Source organism: Microcaecilia unicolor, chromosome 1, assembly GCF_901765095.1.
Source record: "Microcaecilia unicolor chromosome 1, aMicUni1.1, whole genome shotgun sequence".
NCBI classification, from domain to species: domain Eukaryota; kingdom Metazoa; phylum Chordata; class Amphibia; order Gymnophiona; family Siphonopidae; genus Microcaecilia; species Microcaecilia unicolor.
This window is the reverse complement of record NC_044031.1, coordinates 625,175,940-625,195,841: the sequence shown is the minus strand read 5'-3', so window position 1 is coordinate 625,195,841 and position 19,902 is coordinate 625,175,940. Positions and strand designations below refer to the sequence as shown.

The window sequence follows — 19,902 nt, the reverse complement described above, 5'->3', positions numbered from 1 at the left end:
GGCGTCCTACTGCAAATATGTTATTTGACTCTGTGTAATGGTCTCCCTGCTTCTCAGGGCTTTTTGGGATTTGTTAAATGTTCTGTTTTGTTGGGTAAGAAATGTATTTTGCAAAATTGGTTGTGGCTGATACTCCTACCCTGGCGCAATGGCGGTCAGCCATGCTTCAAGTGGCTGCCATTGAGCGCTCTGCCCTTCAGAGTCCACTGTACCCGGTAGAAACTTTCAACACACTTGGGAACTCTTTTGGAGCTCACGCCATTGGCACGTAGCTGTCTTCTTAATCAGTGATTGAAGGCTTGTCCAACATTATTGGATTGTGTTCTTTGGAGCATCGAGGGGAGGGGGACTGGGATGGGATTGGAGGTGGGATAGGGGAATGATGTGGGGGAGTATATTGGAATACATAGTGGTTCTGTTGCCTGTTCTGCTTGTCTTGTGTTTTTCCTGGTTTGAACCTAATTAAAATGGCTATAAAAACAGACACTGCAACAGGGATACCCCAGTCAACATCTGGCATATTAAAATTACCTATTAGTAGTGCTTCTCCTTTAAGTGACTTTGCAGAATCGTGTTGGAGGCTTTGCTAAAATCTAAACGCACCACATCTAGTGCTGTCCCAACTCTCTGGTCACCCATTTAAAGCAACTAATCAGATTTGTCTGACAAGACCTGCCTCTAGTTTTACTATTCGAACTTAGCAAAGGAACACAACTAAACGACTGAACACTGGGATAACAGGTAAATATTTCCAGTTCAGTTCAATGAATATCAAATCTAGGAAATATTTAAAATGTCTGCCCCATCCCAGACCAGATGGATCCGTTAGATACACTCCTGAGTCATGCAAAGAGCAGGGCTCCTCCACACCCACTCCCTCCCACCAGGCTAATTCATCACACATACTCCCTTCCTACTTCGGGTAGTCAGCTCTTATCTCCTCCTGCAGAGACAATACTCATTTTCCTTACAGACTTAACTTTTAAGGGTCTGGGATTCCCACTCTGTACTTAAGCTCTCGGTGGGGGTTGGGAAACCAAAGACATCCCCCCCCCCCCTCCTTTAGTTAGCGTTTAGTGCTTTTATATCCTTTCCACCCTGCCCCCTCAAGGCTGGAGGCTGGGCATTCTCCAAACTCCACCCTCAGCTGGCAACTGTCATTTCCACAGGGTGACCCCTAGGAGATTCTCACCTTCCCACACTACAGCAGAGATATTTCCTCAGGGGTTACTTTTCTATAAAGATTTTCAAGACCTTTTTGTCCCAATCCTAATTGATATTTGCCAGTTTTTTTTCTCACAAGTGTATTGGGAGCATCAATGTGGTTATTACTTTAGTAGGCAAGCAAGGTGGTTTCTGCTGCTCTTATGGAATCCTCTCTCTGATTAATACTGTCCAGGTACTGTTCAGTCTGATGGAACCTGATCAAAAGGATTTATTAAGGGCAGGCTCAGAACATGCAGATTGTTTAATGTTATCCATGTGGCTAAGAGAGAGTGAATACCAGGTCTAATTTTTTTTTTGTCATTGATGTATAGTAAAATAACCTAATAAGATAGTAAATGACAGCAGAGAAAGATCCCCATGGTCCATCCAGTCTGCCCAGAAAGGTGACCAGAGTTGCACCTGCTTCCCTGCACAGTGTATGCCCCCCCCCCCCCCCCCCCCACACACACACACACATATCATTCTTTATTGCCGTTTGCTATACCACACAAATCTGAAAGGCAGTGCAAAGTGGTATACAAACTAAGCACACAAATAAGAAAGGAACTACAGGTTTTGATAGAAAAGAGATACAAGACGTAGAAGCAACTGCAAACATAGATTGGAAACAACTGAGTAGGTCAGGAGATGGGGTAGAATGGAGGGAGAAAATAAAGGAAGGTACTGAACCCAGACCATATCAAGGGAGGGCATCGATTGCCTGGGAGAAAAGCCAGGTTTTGATAAGTGATTTGAATTTAGGGAGAGAAGATTCACTGCATATTAAGAGAGCTAGACTGTTATCTAGAGCTGAGCCATAAAGAAAAATGCACACTTTCTGTTCTGTTCTTGATGTGCCAGTATAGGACCAGGTAGGACTAGTCTTTGATCGTTCAATGACTGAAGGATCCTAGAAGGGGTATATGGGATGGTTAAAGTAGACGGTACGAAGCATAGAGTGTCAAAAGGAGTATCTAATACTACACTCTAACCTGTCTGGTAACCAATGATGACTTTTTAGAAGAGGTGAGATCTGATTAAAGTTCTTTGTTTAGTTTGTCTAATCTTGATATACCACTTTTTGTAAAATCAAAGTGGTTTACAAACAATAAATAACAATTTAAAATAAAAGGGAAAGGAACTACAAATCATGACTGAAAGGAGAAAATAAGATCAAGAAAAAAAAGAATAAAACAAGTAAAGTAAAAGCAAATACAATAAAATAACAAAGAGGGCCAACAGCTGGGCCAAACATGCTGGGCCTGAACATCATAACTCAAGGCTGGAGGAGTATGCAACAGTGAATAAATGAGTCTTCAAGGCAGCTTTAAAGCGTGGATAGTTCTTTATGAAGCAAAAGGGTAAAGCATTCCAAAGGGTCAAACTTAAAGAGAAAAAAGCAGATTGATGGTTGGATTCAAGTCTGGCATGGGTAACAGCAAGGATAACCATTTGATTGTGGTTAAATGAGCGTAGAGAACATATCAGACAGTAAGAAATGATCAAGGATGATATGTGTGAGAGTCAAAATTTTATATTGTATTGGGTAAGTGAGCAGAAGCCAATGATATTCTTTAAGTGTTGGAGAAATGTGATCAAATCAACAAAGACCTGTAAGAAAGTGAATATATGTGTTCTGAACCATTTGTAATCTTTTGCATGACAAAGAAGACGTATGGCAGTATTTTTATAGCCTGGAGCTTCTTAAGTGATGCCTGAGAAATACATCACCACCACCACCTTAAGGAACTGTCATCTTGTCACCACTCTCTTTACTTTTTCATGTTCTAAGGTGCAGTTGCACCATAGATCTACACAGAGGCATTATGATAAAGTGGAACCCTATTATAATGTGATGATTGAAATTCATAAAATATCATCACGTTAAATGTGGGGTTGTGTTATATTGGGGTCAAAAATTGATGATTTTGTTTGCTACAAATCAAGATAGCATTCATATATCTGTGAGCTTTATGGTAGAACTATTGTATATATAGAATGTTAATGGAAATACAATACTGTACTAGTACAGGAACTTATCTTGCATGCTCTGTTTTCTTAATGCAAACTGTTGGCTTCTTGCAAAAGCAAGAATGCTTTGTAGCTGTAAAATTTTGATGCTGTCCACATCCTGGGTTTCTAGCCGCTTCAAGGTGTTGTATAGCCTCTGAAACTTTAGGTGGAGGAGCAGGAGGAACATAATCATCTTCCTCATCATCAGCATTGTCTTCTGATAGCATGGTGCTGAACATTTACCACAATTTCTTCATCAGTCACATGCTCGTACGTGGGGTACTCATTATTAATTGAAACACAATTCAGGATGATGATATGCACATGTTCAAATTTTTTAATGCCTCTTCAGCTAACTGCACGTCCTCTGGAGAAAAAGCAAAAAAAAAAAAAAAAGACTTCTTTGTGGGCATCTTCCTCATGCAAGTTGCTGAAATAGCATCCCAGGCCTTTCCATTGAGGTTGCAAACTTCTTTCAAGTTGAGTGATGCCAGCGCTGCATCAACCCTGGCAGTGTTATCCACCACCATCCTCTTAATCGATTCACGTCAGTAGTTGGATCTCTGAAGTTTTATGCTCACAAGCTCTTCTCTGGAGAGTGTGCTGGACAGTTATCCAGAAGAAGTAGGGTCTTTTTCTCTTGTTTACGTACATGAGCTCTAACAGCTAGAACAAAGGATTAATGAAACCAGTCTAAAAACTGAAGAGTTCATCCAAGCATTCTTGCTATTTGTATATTCAAAAGACCAAAATTTCATATTTACATGGTGAAAACACCTGGGTGATTTGGACTTCTCAGTTACGAGTGGCTTTACTTTATGACTGCCAGATTTATTCACACAAAAAAGTAGAGAGGTATGGTAGCCGTGTTAGTCCACTCTTAATCCACTCTTAAAGGTTATCAATAGAAATCAAACAAAATAAAACTTGGAAAAGAAAATAAGATGATACCTTTTTTATTGGACATAACTTAATACATTTCTTGATTAGCTTTCAAAGGTTGCCCTTCTTCGTCAGATCGGAAATAAGCAAATGTGGTAGCAGATAATATATATAAGAGAAACATCAAAGCATTACTTTGACAGTCTGACAGAGTGAGAGGGTAGGGGTCTGCATGGGGACATCAAAGCATCTCATTGATATTTTAACAGAATGGGTGTGGGTAGGTGAGAGGAGGGTAATAAACAGAGAAATAAAAAGAGAAATACAGCTTTATGGTTTATAATGGGTTAGAAAACCCAGATCCTTATTAAGTCCTGTTTGTTGGGAGGTGACTAATTGAATTTGCATTATTGCGAGGCATGTTATATCAGGGTTCCACTCTATTCTCTGTTTTTATTTTCCATTTGTTTCTGGATAAAAGTAGTTTGGTTGCTGTATTACTCCACATTAAAAGTTAATTTTCCCAAAATGCGCCAGAACACAGTAATGAGGGGATAAAGGTGACATACTAGACCAAAATAATGAATGAGTTGTGCATTCAGTCTAATGATGTAGTCATTGATTTGGAAATGGTTTCATCCTGAGATCCCTGCAACTGCACAGTTTTGAGAAGGTATATTGTGTTATTTATGGTTTGTTTTGTTACATTTGATATACCACAACTAATAAAATAACTAAGACCCCTGTTTTATAAAGCTGCACTAGCGGCTGGCAATGCAGTAATTACCAACACAGCCCATTCACTTTGAATGGGCTGTGTGGCAATGTCGCACAGCAGCCGCTAGCGTGGCCTTGTATACAAGGGGTAATTGATTTACACTAATAATTGAAAATAAATACCAAGACTAACTAAAGTGTTGTCATATCTAGTTTAATGCTGAAAATATGCTTAACTGCCTTTCATCTGAACATCAAAGATGTGTATGTTAAAAGCATAAAATATAAGGTACAGATAAAATACATAAATGACATATAATGTTATCACGAAATGCCTAATCCACCTGCCACTTGTGCTGTACACTAGCACCCTCCTCCCACCGACTGGGTTACAACCACCTCTGGGTGAGTCTCCTGCCTTTTAAATTATCCACAGTGCTTTCTAGGTTACTGGAGGCCACTCCCAATGGTCCTACAGTTCCCAGAAAGCACCCATAGACCCAATCCACAACCACCAGGATTCTTAATCCAGACAAGCAGAGCGAACAAAACAATTATGTTTATTTTCAGAAAAATATTGGAACAGTGAACTAGTAAAACAGATGGGAAAAATAGCACACAATAACAGGTAACTGAAATAGGTCTAATTATAAACTATCTAAACATTTTATCACTACCGGGAATAGGTCCTGGAAAGTACAGGAAAATATGACTGCTCACAGTTACAGAATATAACTGATCATAGGGTCTCAGCAGAAAGGTCTTTCCCCCGCTACTTCCAAACTGAGGACTGACAAATTACCTCACAGTTAGGCAGGAAAAAGAAAACAACTATCACTTCCGGTACAGCTTTAAAGAAAACAATCGCCATCTGCTGGCCAACCAGGAGAAACACATACCATCAGCAAAACAACCTGGAGAAAAACATGTCATCAGCAAAACAATACAATTCATAGGCTCAGAAACCCACTGTTTCACCACATATGTACATAGTTTTGCTATAAATTGAGAGCTGCTTAAAGAAATAGTCCAGCTGATATTCAAAGCAATTTAAGCATGCAGGAGAGGCTCCTGCCTGCTTAAATTGTCTGTTGCTGCCTAACCCCTGATGTTCAGCAGCACCAAAGCAGACAGTGCTACTGAATATCACCTCCGACCAGCCTCATAAAAAATGGATAGGTTAGGGAAATTATGCAGGTGCCCGCAATATTCAGTGCTGGCCGTGCTTCTTCCCCCAACACCCCACTGGACTTCCAGGGAGCAGAGGTTGGCCCAGGGAGGGGGTGAAATTGGAGGGGTACAGCATGCCAGGGAGAAGAGTGAAGGGCTTATACATGGCGGGGGAGGGAAAGAGGGTTTCTCTGGAGGAGCTGGGAAGAGGGGTTGCAGCACTTTAAAAAAAAAATAATTTTATGAAGTTCCCTGCCTATATTCAGTTGCATAGCTGTCTTATGAAGGCCCTGGCTGAATATTCACCAGGACCCACATAAGTTCTGATGGCCAGGGCCCTTTCAGTTAACCCTTGATATTCAGTGCCAATGCCTGGACATGGCCCGGCACTGAATACTGGGGGCTAACTTAGCCAGCAACAGGGTTTATTAAAACACTGAATATTGACTGGAGTGAGTCTAAAACTTCATCAATGGGTGCTTGACACTGTTGTCATAATGTGTTAAAAGCATCTTTTCTTTTTTTTTTCCCCCCTGCTTTCCTCAGGAACAGTCTCAGACCCATACAGAGCACTATGGTTCGAAAAGAAGATTGATCCTGTAACCAAGGAAATGACACACATCTATAAGGGGGACTACTGGGAAAACAAAGAGAAACAGGACTGGAGTGGTTGCCCCAAGATATTCTGACCCAGAAAGCTAGCCTTGTTCCTGACTTCCTCTTGCCTAACACTCCAGGCCTTTTCTCCAACCAATCATTTGTGTCTTAATCTGATTGTCAATAATGAGATTGCTATGATGATTGATTGGCTGGGTTGCCTTAGCTGTTTTAATGCTAAAGTTGACTTATTAGGGCTCTCTTTCTGTATGAGTGTGAATGTATATATGTATATACACACGCACACACACAGATGTATGTACATATATAATGAAATTATTCTGTCAGAGTAATCAGTGGATTACAAGAGATTTATTCTTTGAATAAAGTAGTACGTATGCTCTGTCAGTCCATTTGGATGCCCACAAATAAAGGCTAACTATTTCATATATAGATATATATATATATATAAAGGGTGTTTCAGGATTTTTTTTTTTTTGTGGTTAATCTCTGTTTTTGTGTAAGAGATTCTTTGAAGCTGAATGAATTACTCAGTAGATAAAAAAGCAAAGCTTTACTAGTTCATGCATATGGTTAGGGTGGTGCATGACAGGATGTTGCTCCTCCTCCCCCATCTATAACCCTTTGAGACATTAAAGGAGGGAGGGGAGAAATCTCCAATAAATACAGGGGAGCTGAAATAGTGCTGGACAGGATGGCCCGCCCTATAGCAGCTTTATAGAGAAGTTGATAGAAATAAAAGCAATCTTCAACAAATATGTTGTTAAAAAGCTGGTGCTGTGGAGAACAGGACCACACTCTTCATTAAACAACAAATTAAAAAAGAAAACATAATTGTTTGGGCATATAATTAATGTCTGTTGCAATTCATGGCATTTGGTGCCATGTGCGGGAGTGAGAAGCAAGCTCTCAGTAGGGAGTATAGGCTATCTTGTGGTGAACATAAGAGGGTTTTTATGTTTGAACTAGGAAACTGGAATGGAGAGGGTAAGAGGCTTAGAAAATAAATAATCAAACTGGCATCTCAACATAATCTATACTTTGTTCTCCTTTGCACTTCAGACATAGTGTCTTTTAATCATGTACTGTGTTCTCCTTGTCCTTATTCATTGTTTCATGCTAGTATCAGTAAGTTAGATGGAAAACTGTAAACTTCAGTCCGACCAAACATAGAAGCAAGAGAAAAGAGGTCAAAACATGCAAACAGCCTACTTGATGGGGCATCACAATGCTGTTCTTACATTTTACTCCAGATTCTTATAAAGGTACCTGGCTGCTATACCACTTGATTTTGTAAATTTGCGCCACATGACCCAATCTGAAAAGTACCATTGTCTCATAAGAGGATGGGCAGGGTGGAGATAAGAGATGTTGGAATCGAACGCATTCCATAGCAGTATGATAAGTCAATTATTTAAAAAGGTAAAGAGCCTGATGCAGCCACATTTTAGCTAACGCCTGCATCATCACACATCAGTATCTAAAATATAAATAAAAGCAAATAGAAAGCACACAAATATTTCATCACAAATGGATTCTTATATAATAATAAACAAATTTCTCATCACAGTACAATATATGTGTTACCATACTACACTTTAAAATCTAAGTTAATCAATATGAATGTTTTTTTTTTCCAATGATGATGAATTTATGTACTTTAAGATTGATATCAATTTACATAGATTGAGTAATTCATGGTAACTCACCTATTGCCATAACTCGGGTATGTGGATGTCTATTTTTTCTTAATGCCCAAACAGTGTAATGATCTTTTTTAAGAACCACTTTAATTATATTGTTACCTATCTAAGGCAGCCATTTACTAAAGCTTAGCTTACACTAACAGACATTAGCATGTGCCGTGTAGCCCATAGATATAAAATAGGACACACAGCATTTAGCACACACTAAGCTTTAGTAAAAGGGCTCCATTATTTTTAAATACTATTATACAAAAAGGTTTTACATTGAAAAGGCTTCCATATTGATTAGCCTAGTTTTAAAGGTGACTTTTCCTGGGGGGAAAGGGCAGTGCCTTCAAATTGGTTAGTTTTATGCACACTGTGACAGGAATGAACCTTTTATTCTTAAGCCAGAGTGTATCAGTTTCTTAAATTTACTGGTCATGCTTGCCATAAAATTACAATTACAGTAAAATTTATATTCCACTACAAACCATTGCTAGATCACTACAGATTACAGTATATAAAAGAGCTAGGCCAACACTAGGAAAATAGTGTATCTGAAGGAAACATCCAATTTATTAAAATAAAATGCTTCAAACTTTACCCAAACATGTATAAAATAAATATATGTTTTTAACAGTTTACAAAACTTCAAATAACAAGAGATCAGTCTCAGTTCAAGGGGATGTGAATTTTAACATGGAGCTGATCTAAAGGCAAAACCCATTACATGATAGATTATACTTCATGTTTTTAAGGTGGGAAATTGAATTATACCATGGTCTCTTGACCTAAGTGAATGATCAGCCGAGCCAACAACTAGCAAACCAACCAGATATTCTGGAGCATTTCCATGAAGTATCTTGTGCACTAAAGTGCATAATTTGAACTGGCAGCAAGCCTCCAGTGGGAGCCAGTGCAGTCTCTTCAAAAGAAGTGTTATATAATCCATCTTTTGTTTTCCAAAAAATCAGTTTTGCTGTAGAATTCTGTGGAATCCGCAGGCGCCTCAAAGACATCTTAGGGCTACCATTATAAAGTGAATTACAATAGTCAAGCGGAGAGAACACTAATGCCTATACCACAATTTGAAAGAGCTTCTTAGAGGAGGAAAATGTAATTCATGGGCGGAGTACTTTGAGCAAAATCTTGCTGGATGAGATTACACCCATGAAAGTGAGAAAAATTAGAAAAAAAGGGAATCAAGTGGTTTGATGGAGAGCTGAGGCTGTTAAAACAGGCTGCTAGAAAGTTTGGAGTAAGGTTAGAGGAAAAGTCATACAGATGAGAATAAGAAGATTTGGATTCAGGCTATTCATAAATATAAGTTTTCTATTTCTTCTAAAAGGAAGGAGTATTATTCCAAACTTATAGGCAAGGATAGAGTAGGTCCTAAACAAATCTTTAGGATTGTACATAATATATTGGATGTAGATCGTGTGATCAGATTGGAGAATTCTTTGTCTTCCTCTAATACATTAGCTCTGTATTTTAGGGATAAAGTGTTATCATTGAGATATAACTTCTATAGATATTCCTGATTTGGAACAAGATGTAGCGATCGTAGGGGATAAAATGTGGAGTAATTTCAGTCATATTGATGCGAATAAAGCTAAACATTTGTTGAAACATGCTAAGTTCACTTGTTGTCTGGACACTTGCCCATCTAGCCTGATGAGAACTGCCTCCACTAGATTTTATGCTTTATTATCAGACCGGATAAATGTTTGCCTTGACAAGGGGTAGTTTCCAGAAACGGGGGGTGGTATTGTGCTGACCCCTATACGAAAGAATCTGAAGAGGAATCTACAAGAAGTAGTACATTTTTGGAAGGTTGGGTTATGGCGCAGTTGGAGGACTATTTGACTAAATTCGACCTGCTGCATTATTCACAATCAGGGTTTCTTAAAATCTATAGTACTGAAACTATTTTAGGAGCTCTGGTAACACAAGGAAGGCAATTACTAAGTCAAGGCCGGAATTCAATAATTATCCAATTCAATTTATTGAGCGCTTTTGATCTTGTGAATTACATATTGTATTTGTTGGACAGTTTTGGAATTACGGGTGCAGTGATTAATTGGTTTAGGGCAGTGGTTCTCAAACCTAGTCCTGGAGGCACCTAGCCAGTCAGGTTTCAGAAGATCCACAATGAATATTCATGAGAGAGATTTGCATGCACTGCCTTCACTACATTCAAGTCTCTCTCATGAATATTCATTGTGGCTATCCTGAAAACCTGATTGGCTGGGGTGCCTTCAGGACCAGGTTTGGGAACCACTGGTTTAGGGGTTTCCTGATGGATAGAAATTAGAGAGTTAAGATGCAGGGCATTTTATTGGATGCTTGGGTACCGCAGGGATCTCCCCTTTTGCCGCTATTATTTAATGTTTTGTTAATCCATTTGGGACACTGCTTGAAAAATTGGAACTATTTTTTTTTCATTTATGTAGATGACAGCACTGTTTTACTGCTATCTCCACAGAATGCAAGGATATTTTAAATAAAATTCAGGAATGTGTTAGTGCCATATGCTGGGCTACAGTTTTCATTTAAAACTTAAGAAAAAAAAACACATTTCTATGGTTGGGTTTTCCTAAAGAAATTCAGGAAAACAAAATTTCACCATTGGAAACTTGCTATTTAAATCTGATTTCTCTACTCGAATTTTAAGTGGATAGTCAACTGACTATGGTTAATCAGGCGAATAAGATGTTGAAACATTCTTTTCTGTTATTGAAAAAGTTGATTGTACAAAACCTTGTCAGACTGTTTGTTTTTCGATTAATAGTGCAGTCATTGCTGTCAAGATAGATTATTGTAACATAATGTATGTAGGCTGCACAAGATTAATAATGAAAAGGTTGTAAACAGTACAAAATCTGTCAGTTATCTTTTGTTAGTGAAGAGATGAACCTGTAGCACCATATTTTCATAAATTACATTGACTACCAGTTATTGCACGATCCCATTATAAATTATGTACGCTGGTCTTTCAGTCTTTGCAGGGGAATGTACCTTATTTGGTAGGGGGGAGTTCCCCTGTATTGAGTAGGCAGCTGTTGAGAGGGCAAGTTTCTTTACAGTTCCCATCAATTAAGTTATTTTTAGACAGTTGTCGGCTTTGATTTCCTTATCAAGCTGCTTTGTTATGGAATTCTCTTCCAATAACTGTTCATTCAATAACCAACTGTGTTATTTCACAAGCAACTTAAAGCTGTATTGTTTAGGAAAACAGTGGGTTAATTTGCAGTTTAGTATGTTAGGCTGATTGGTGCATATTCCCAGCTAAATGTGCTGGTCTTCTTGTTGCTTAGTCATCTATTCCGCAACATCCTCTACAGTTACGTGCGGATCACAAAGTGTAATGTAATATAATGCTTTTATGAGTTGTACTTTTCTCAACTTGACAAAAACTCTTCTAGTTAGCTGCTTAAACTGAACATTCATAGTTAGTGGCTATCTAAAATTATCCCAAGCACCGTCAAAGATGTTTCTAATAAACGATGACCCTGATTGTTAATGATGAACCAGAAAGTCTTGTTGGGAAGTGGGGAGTAAGGCAAATGATCTTTGCCTTGCTAAAACTTGCATTGTACCAAAAAGAGACCCTCCCTCAGGTGTGTTTGGAAATTCTTTTTCATCAAGCCTGTGGCACCCAAAATGATGGGAAATATTTCTGTATCTTTCTGCCACATTTTCTTGGTCTTGGACTACTTTTATTGGTACTTGAAGGTATTTTCTCTCATCATGCAATTCACAGAGTAATCACCTTGGAGTAATACCTCTATAATTAATGCCATTCTGGTGTTTTTCTCTTTTACCACTGTCTAGTTTTCTTTTATACAACTTTTATTTGTCAAGATGGGGATGTCCTAGGTGATCATAACCTCTGTTTTCCACAATTCTCTTAGGGTCAGGATCCCAATACTCTTCCAGTACAATAATGTAGTAATGTTTACAGAGTTTCCAATGAATGAACATGCCACCTTGTGTTGCCTTTTGTATAAAAATTTTCTGCCCACAGCACCTCATGGCCAGCTACGAGATTCCAACTCTTTCTTATGGAATCTATAAATGTTGGTTGTACCAGTTTTGTCTATGCTTGCTGTGAGCCATAATCCACTGTTCTGAGCTGCAACTATCATTTTCTCATTCTTAGGTTTCAGTTCTCCTCCACTTTCATGTGTCTGGGCTTGATCCGCATACGGTGCTGGAATAACATTCTTGCCTCCCCCCCCCCCCCCCCCACCCCTCGATATTCAAAGCAATTTAAGTGAGCAGGAGAGACTTGGCTGCTGAATATCACCTCTGACCCACCCCAGTAAAGTGGGAAGGTCTGGGGCAGTACTACAGGGCAGTGTTAAAGAGAGCATAAGCATTGCCATACTGGGACAAACCGAAGGTCCATGGAGCCCAGTATGGCCAATCCAGGTCACAAGTACCTGGCAAGATCCCAGAACATTATAACAGATTTTATTATGCTTATCCCAGAATATGCAGTGGATTTTCCCAAGTTTATCTAAATAATGGTTTATGGACTTTTAGGAAATTATCCAAACCTTTTTTAAACCCTGCTAAGCTAACTGCTTTTACCACATAGATGTCAATGAATTCCAGAGGTTAATTACTTGTTTAGTGAAGAAATATTTTCTCTGATTTGTTTTAAATGAACTACTTAGTAGCTTCTTTGCACGCCCCCTAGTCCTAGTATTTTTGGAAAGAGTAAACAACTGATTCACATCTACCTGTTCCACTCCACTTAATAGACCTCTATCGTATCTCCCCTCAGCTGTCTTTTCTCCAAGCTGAAGATCCCTAACTGCTTTAGGCTTTTCCTCATAGGAAAGTCATCCCAGCCCATTTTCATCACTCATCTCTGATTCTTTTGTAATTCCGCTATATCTTTTTTGAGATGCGGTGTTCAGAACTGCACACAGTATTCGAGGTGCAGTCACACCATGGAGCGCGATAGAAAGGCATTATAACATTCTCATTTTATTTTCCATTCCTTTTCTAACAATTCCTAACATTCTATTTGCTTGCTTATCCACTACTGCACATTTAGCAGAGGGTTTCAACATACCATCAACGATGACACCTAGATCCTTTTCCCTGTTGGTGACTCGTAATGTGGAACCTTGCATCACATAACTGTGGTTTGGGTTCCTTTTTCCTACATGCATCACTTTTCACTTGCTCACATTAAACGTCATCTGCTATTTGGATGCCCAATCTCGTAAGGTCCTCTTGCGATTTAACAGCTTTGAATAACTTTGTGTCATCAGCAAATTTAATTACCTCACTAGTTATTCCCATCTCTAAATCATTTATAAATATGTTAAAAGGCAGTGGTCCCAGCACAGACTCATGGGAACCCCACTATATACCCTTCTCCATTGAGAATACTGACCATTTAACAAGTTCTTATTCTACATTGCCTCCTATCCCATGACTTTCTAATTTCCTCAGTAGAGAGGTGTGGTAGCCGTGTTAGTCCACTCTTAAAGGTTATCAATAGAAATCAAACAAAATAAAACATGGAAAAGAAAATAAGATGATACCTTTTTTATTGGACATAACTTAATACATTTCTTGATTAGCTTTCGAAGGTTGCCCTGCTTCATCACCACATTTGCCTATTTCCGATCTGACGAAGAAGGGCAACCTTCGAAAGCTAATCAAGAAATGTATTAAGTTATGTCCAATAAAAAAGGTATCATCTTATTTTCTTTTCCATGTTTTATTTTGTTTGATTTCTATTAATTTCCTCAGGAATCTTTTATGAGGTACTTTGTCAGCTGCCTTTTGAAAATCCATATATACAATATTGACTGGCTCACTTTATCCACATACTTATTCACCCCTTCAAAGAAATGTAGTAGATTGGTGAGGCAAGATTTCTATTGACTAAATCCATGTTGGCTTTGTCTCATTAATCCATGCTTATATATATGCTCTGTAATTTTCTTCATAATATTAGTCTCTACCATTTTGCCCAGCACCGGCGTAAGGCTCACCAGTCTATAATTTCCCAGATCACCTCTGGATCCCTTTTTAAAAATCGGCATTACATTGGCCACCCTCTAATCTTCTGATAGCATGCTTGATTTTAAAGATAAATTACATATTACTACCAATAGCTCTGTAAGTTCATTTTTCAATTTTATCAGTATTCTGGGATATATACCATCCGGTGCAGGCGATTTGCTTCTCTTCAGTTTGTCAAATTGCTCCATTATATCTTCCATGTTTATATAGATTTGTTTCAGTTTCTCTGACTCGTCAGCATTGAATACCATTTCTGGCACCGGTATCTCTCCCACATCTTCCTTTGTGAAGACCGAAGCAAAGAATTAATTTAATCTCTCCACTATGGCCTTGTCTTCCCTGATGCCCCTTTTATCCGTTGGTCATCTCGCGGCCCAACTGATTCTTTTGACAGCTTCTTGCTTCTAATATACCTTAAAAAGTTATTGTTCTGTGTTTTTGCTTCCAATGCAGTCATCTTTTCAAAGTCTCTGTTTGCCTTCCTTATCAGCGCTTTCATTTGATTTGCCATTCCTTATGCTGTTATTATTTTCAGCTTGAAATAATGATATCTATTTGCTTGATATAAAGCAGGTGTAGATTCCATATGTATGGAGGAAAAGCCTCAATTACTGATCAGGTACTCCTTTGTTGAGCAGTTATTTAACTTAAGGGAGCACCCTACAATCATCATAGGCACAAAAACCTCCTTGATAGTAGTATCCCCATAAAAAATACGATTTAATAATCTGATAATGTAGTGGGGTGTACTTATCTTTCCAGTGTGTCAGTCCATACAATCTATGCATGGCCCGTCTGGGCTTCCGGGATGGTATTTTTAAACATTATCCATTCCTGATCATAGTCTCCTTTCTGAAAGTTAAATGCTAATGTATTGGAGTTCCTGTGTGTACTTACTCCAGAGCTGATATCAAATCTGATCATATTATGATCACTGTTATCAAGCGGCCCTACCACCATTACCACCTGCACATGATCATGCACTCCATTAAGGACTAGGTCTAGAATTTATCCCCCTCTTGTTGGTTCCTGAACCAGCTGCTCGATAAAGGAGTTGCTGATTTCATCAAGGAATTTTACCTCCTTAGTATGCACTGATGTTACATTTACCCAGTCAATATTGGGGTAATTGAAATCACCCATTATCGGGAGGAGCCCAGGTTTATGCAGGTGCCGGCATTATTCAGTGCCCGCACCCACATAGCTAAGCAGGTTAATTTAGGACTCCTCAAAAACTGTCCCAAATTAACTTGGTTAGCTATGGGAGCCCCGGCACTGAATATCGGCCAGGACCCGCATAACTCATTTATCCAGGAAAGTTATCCCCTCCCCAATCCCTTTCCTGGCCTCCTAAACAGCCCCCCTCCCTTCACCCCCCCCAGGCTACTGGTAAGAAAGCATCTGTCCTCCCCCCCCCCCCCCCCCCCCCCCCGGTCTACCTGATGTCATTGGTGGTCCATGGGGGTCATTGGGGGCAAGAGCGAAGGCCCTTCACTCCTTCCCCTTGTGGCAGGCCTGAGCAAAATTTTAGTAACCTTTAGCTTATTAATACGCTGAAGCTGAATCCAAATAACACAAAAGTCCTTTGGTTTAAGAATCCAGGTATCAAATTGCCTTCTTCACTAGTACTAACTGACAATAAGATGTTCTCTCTCTATCCCTTTCTGCAACATCACTCGGCTGTTTCAAAATGTCCTTACTTAGGTACTGTTCTTTAATTTGCCCAATCTGGGATCTTAGGTTGGCATTGGTTGCCTTTGGAAGCTTTTCCTAGATTTTTAAGGTGCAGTGTCACAATGCATTTGTTGTATTGATGTATGTCCTTTTATGTAGGTGTTAACAGTTAGCTTCTCTTTTTTTAAATAAATTATCATTCTTCTTCAGACTGTGTTTGATTCCAGTTGCTTTTTATCTCCACTCATTGCATCGCTGTTGGTGTTTGCTTTGTCTTTTGTTTGTAAGAGGGTGGGTATGATGCTGACAGTGAACTTTACTTCTGTGTAGATGGCATTCTTTTGAAGGAAATTCATATTCTTATTTTGATCCCATTGCATGACTTTGCCTCTTGAGAGAAACATTGGGCTGTACTGATTTTGTACAGACTGACTTTAATATAAGCAAGTGATTAATAAAAATTATTTTTAACTCTTCTTACTCATTGAGTACCTGAGAGTTCAGAGTTTCCTCTTTCATTCTAATACATTTTTCCAGGTATATGCTCTTCTTTCCAGGTGTAGCAATATTAGAACCCATGGGTAGATTTTCATATTGGTCAATGATATATAGAGTTGGGGTTTTTTTTAAGTGACTAACTGGATCATGTTAATAGTTGTGATAATTAGGACTATAAACGTATTAGTATGCTGACATATTTCACTCTTAAAGGCAGTGGTTAGTAATCTGAACTAGAGGGTAACCAAAAGTACTTTTTTTTTTTTGTTTCGGCTAAAACCGAAGTGCCAGCCAAAATTTGCCACTCTGTTTTGGTTGAAACCAAAACTGGCCGCTATTGCCCCGAATCAACACTGTGGCCCTGCCGTTCCCCACACTCGAACAGGAGTAGCCCACTCCTAGAACCCTCCCCCCATAGGCCCCTTCAGGCCTCTACCACACAATCGCTGATGGTCTAGTGGCATAGGGCAGAAGTGATCCTCAATCACGCCTGCCCATGTCAGTTCCAATCTCAACAGAACTGCCATGACCTCTAGTGGTAATCTCATGAGCTTCGGCTGGAAGTCATGGCAGCCATTTTGATATTGGAGACAGTGGAGTGCTTTGGGGACACAGCCATGTTTTGGTTTCAGCTGAAAACATACCAGCATTTTTCGCCGAAACCAAAACCATGCTGAATACTGATATCAGGCTGGTTTTGGCACTGGAACCAAAACTGAAATTTAGTTGGCCCATAATCTGAACACTGTCCTCTTACAGTCAGAATGGGCTTTCTTATATTCAGGCAGATATTTCTACATTTTAAACAGTATGTATGTTGAATGGCAAAATTCTCTTGATTCTGTATTTTAAAAAGAAAGCATATATCATTCTCTGCAGCTCCTTCTTTATGTAATTCTTTGCCATTTCTTATTCAAGCTGAGTCACCCCCTAAGAACTGTAACTGCCTTAAAACCCTGGTTGTTTCATTTTGCATTTGCTTCTCCCTAGGATGATTGTGATTCCATACTACCGGGTTAATGCCTCCTTCTTCTCTCTACCCCTTACTTTCTGTTTCTGTCCTCATAGTAACATAGTAAGTAATAGCAAATAAAGATCTGAATGGGCCATCTAGTCTGCCCAACTGTCACACTCATTATCAATGAATAATTAAAACATCAATGAATGTAATGTAAAATACTTGATCATGGTCTTTCTTTGGCATTTCTGGGACATAGACCATAGAAGTCTGCCCTGCCCTTATACTCCAACTACTGGAGTTGTCGAAGCCCACTCCAGCCTGTCTGTCTTGTCATTGGTGGGACACATCATAAAGGTCTGCCACATACTGGTCTCAGGTTTCAGCCACTGAAGTTTCTGTAAAAGCCCTTTCCAGCCCATCCTAAAACTGTTTGCAATATACAGGACACAGACCGTACAAGTCTGTCCAGCACCAACCCTCGTTCATCACAGCCAGAGTTGCCATCAAGCATCACTTGGCATATCCACACCCAGGCAGCCATTTAAGTTTAGGTTTTTTTTTTAATACCATTCTTCATCAAGGAAGATGTGGGAGAGGTACCAGTGCCAGAAATGGTATTCAAAGCTGACAAGTCAAAGAAACCGAATGAAATCTCTATAAACATGGAGGATGTAATGGCGCAATTTGACAAGTTGAAGAGCAGCAAATCGCCTGGACCGGATGGTATTCACCTCAGAGTACGGATAGAATTGAAAAATGAATTTACAGAGCTACTGTTAGTAATATATAATTTATCTTTAAAATCAAGCATGGTACCAGAAGATTGGAGAGTGGCCAGTGTAACGCCGATTTTTGAAAAAGGTTCCAGAGGTGATCAGGGAAATTATAGACCAGTGATACTGATGTTGGTGTCAGGCAAAACGGTAGAGACTATTATAAAGAACAAAATTACAGAGCATATTTGAAAGCATGGATTAATGAGACAAAGTCAACATGGACTTAATGAAGGGAAATCTTGCCTCACCAATCATATTACATTTCTTTGAAGGGGGAACAAACGTGTATAAAAGTGAGCCAGTTGATATTGTGTATCTGGATTTTCAAAAGGCATTTGACAAAGTACTTCATAAAAGACTCCAGAGGAAATTGGAGACTCATGGGATAGGAGGTAATGTTCTATTGTGGATTAAAAACTGGTTAAAAGATAGAAAACAGAGAGTAGGATTAAATGGTCAGTTTTCTCAGTGGAGAAGGGTAGACAGTGGGGTTCTCCAGGGGTCTCTGCTGGGACTACTGCTTTTCAACATATTTATAAATGATCTAGAGATGGGAGTAATAGTGAGGTAATTAAATTTGCTGATGACACAAAGTTATTCAAAGTTCTTAAATAACAAGAGGATTGTGAAAAATTACAGGAGGAGACTGGGCATCCAAATGGTAGATGACGTTTAATGTGAGCAAGTGCAAAGTGCTGCATGTGGGAAAGAAGAACCTGAATTATAGCTGCGTAATGCAAGGTTCCACATTAGAAGTCACCAACCAGGAAAGGGCTCTAGGTGTCATCGTTGATGATACTTTGAAACCCTCTTCAGTGTTCTGCGGCAGCTAAAAAAGCAAATAGAACATTAAGTATTATTAGGAAAGGAATGGAAAACAAAAATGAGGACATTGAATATTGTGTGCAATTCTGTTCACTGCATCTCAAAAAAGATATAGTGGAATTAGAAAAGGTACAAAGAAGGGTGACAAAAATGATAAAAGGGATGGGACGACTTCCTTTGAGGAAAGGCTAAAGCGGCTATGACTCTTCAGCTTGGAGAAAAGACGGCTTAGTAAACATAGACTGTCTAATTTTTGTAGTTCCTTTATTCCTAATTTGTTGTATACTTTTTATATTGTAAACTGTTTTGATCTGCAAGTTAGCAAAAGTGAACAAACATAAACAAGAACTTTAGGGGGTATATATCCACGTACCTTCTGCTGACAAAATATAAAGATAGTTTTAGGTTCAGCTGGCTAACTGGCTAGGTTTTCAGCATATAAGATTTGTATAGCCAAAATTTCTTTATTTTCTTGCCTGGAAAATGATTTGACAAAGCAGTTACGTTGTCAACATCTGCTCCTACCTACATAACTGCTTTGGAATATTGACCTATTTATCTTTAATCTTTTATTAAATTCTTATAAGTTGATCTGGAATACCTTTCTTGAGATTGGACATGTTTCAAGTAATGTTGGGTTGCCTCTCATAGACTGTTTGGTACATATTAGTTTTGAAGTCATGTCTTATTCCACAATCAGGGAACCAATTATATCCCATTTCATGTGAGATATTCTTGATGCAGAAAGAACGATTATGCAGTAGAATGTTTTTGAAACAATTCTTGTTTTTATTTGAAGGACCTAGGTCCATGCAGCAGAGTA

General features: G+C 39.0%; 1 protein-coding gene across 1 annotated transcript in view; it reads left to right on the top strand.

The window, feature by feature from the left end:
• The window catches only part of LOC115481419 (oxysterol-binding protein 1-like), a 194,445-nt gene extending 185,190 nt beyond the window's left edge, over positions 1-9,255 (top strand). Inside the window, 1 exon segment of the mRNA XM_030220510.1 lies at positions 6,535-9,255. Coding sequence (XP_030076370.1) covers positions 6,535-6,677 — 143 coding nt within the window. The 3' untranslated portion in view covers positions 6,678-9,255.
• Positions 9,256-19,902: the final 10,647 nt, after the last annotated feature.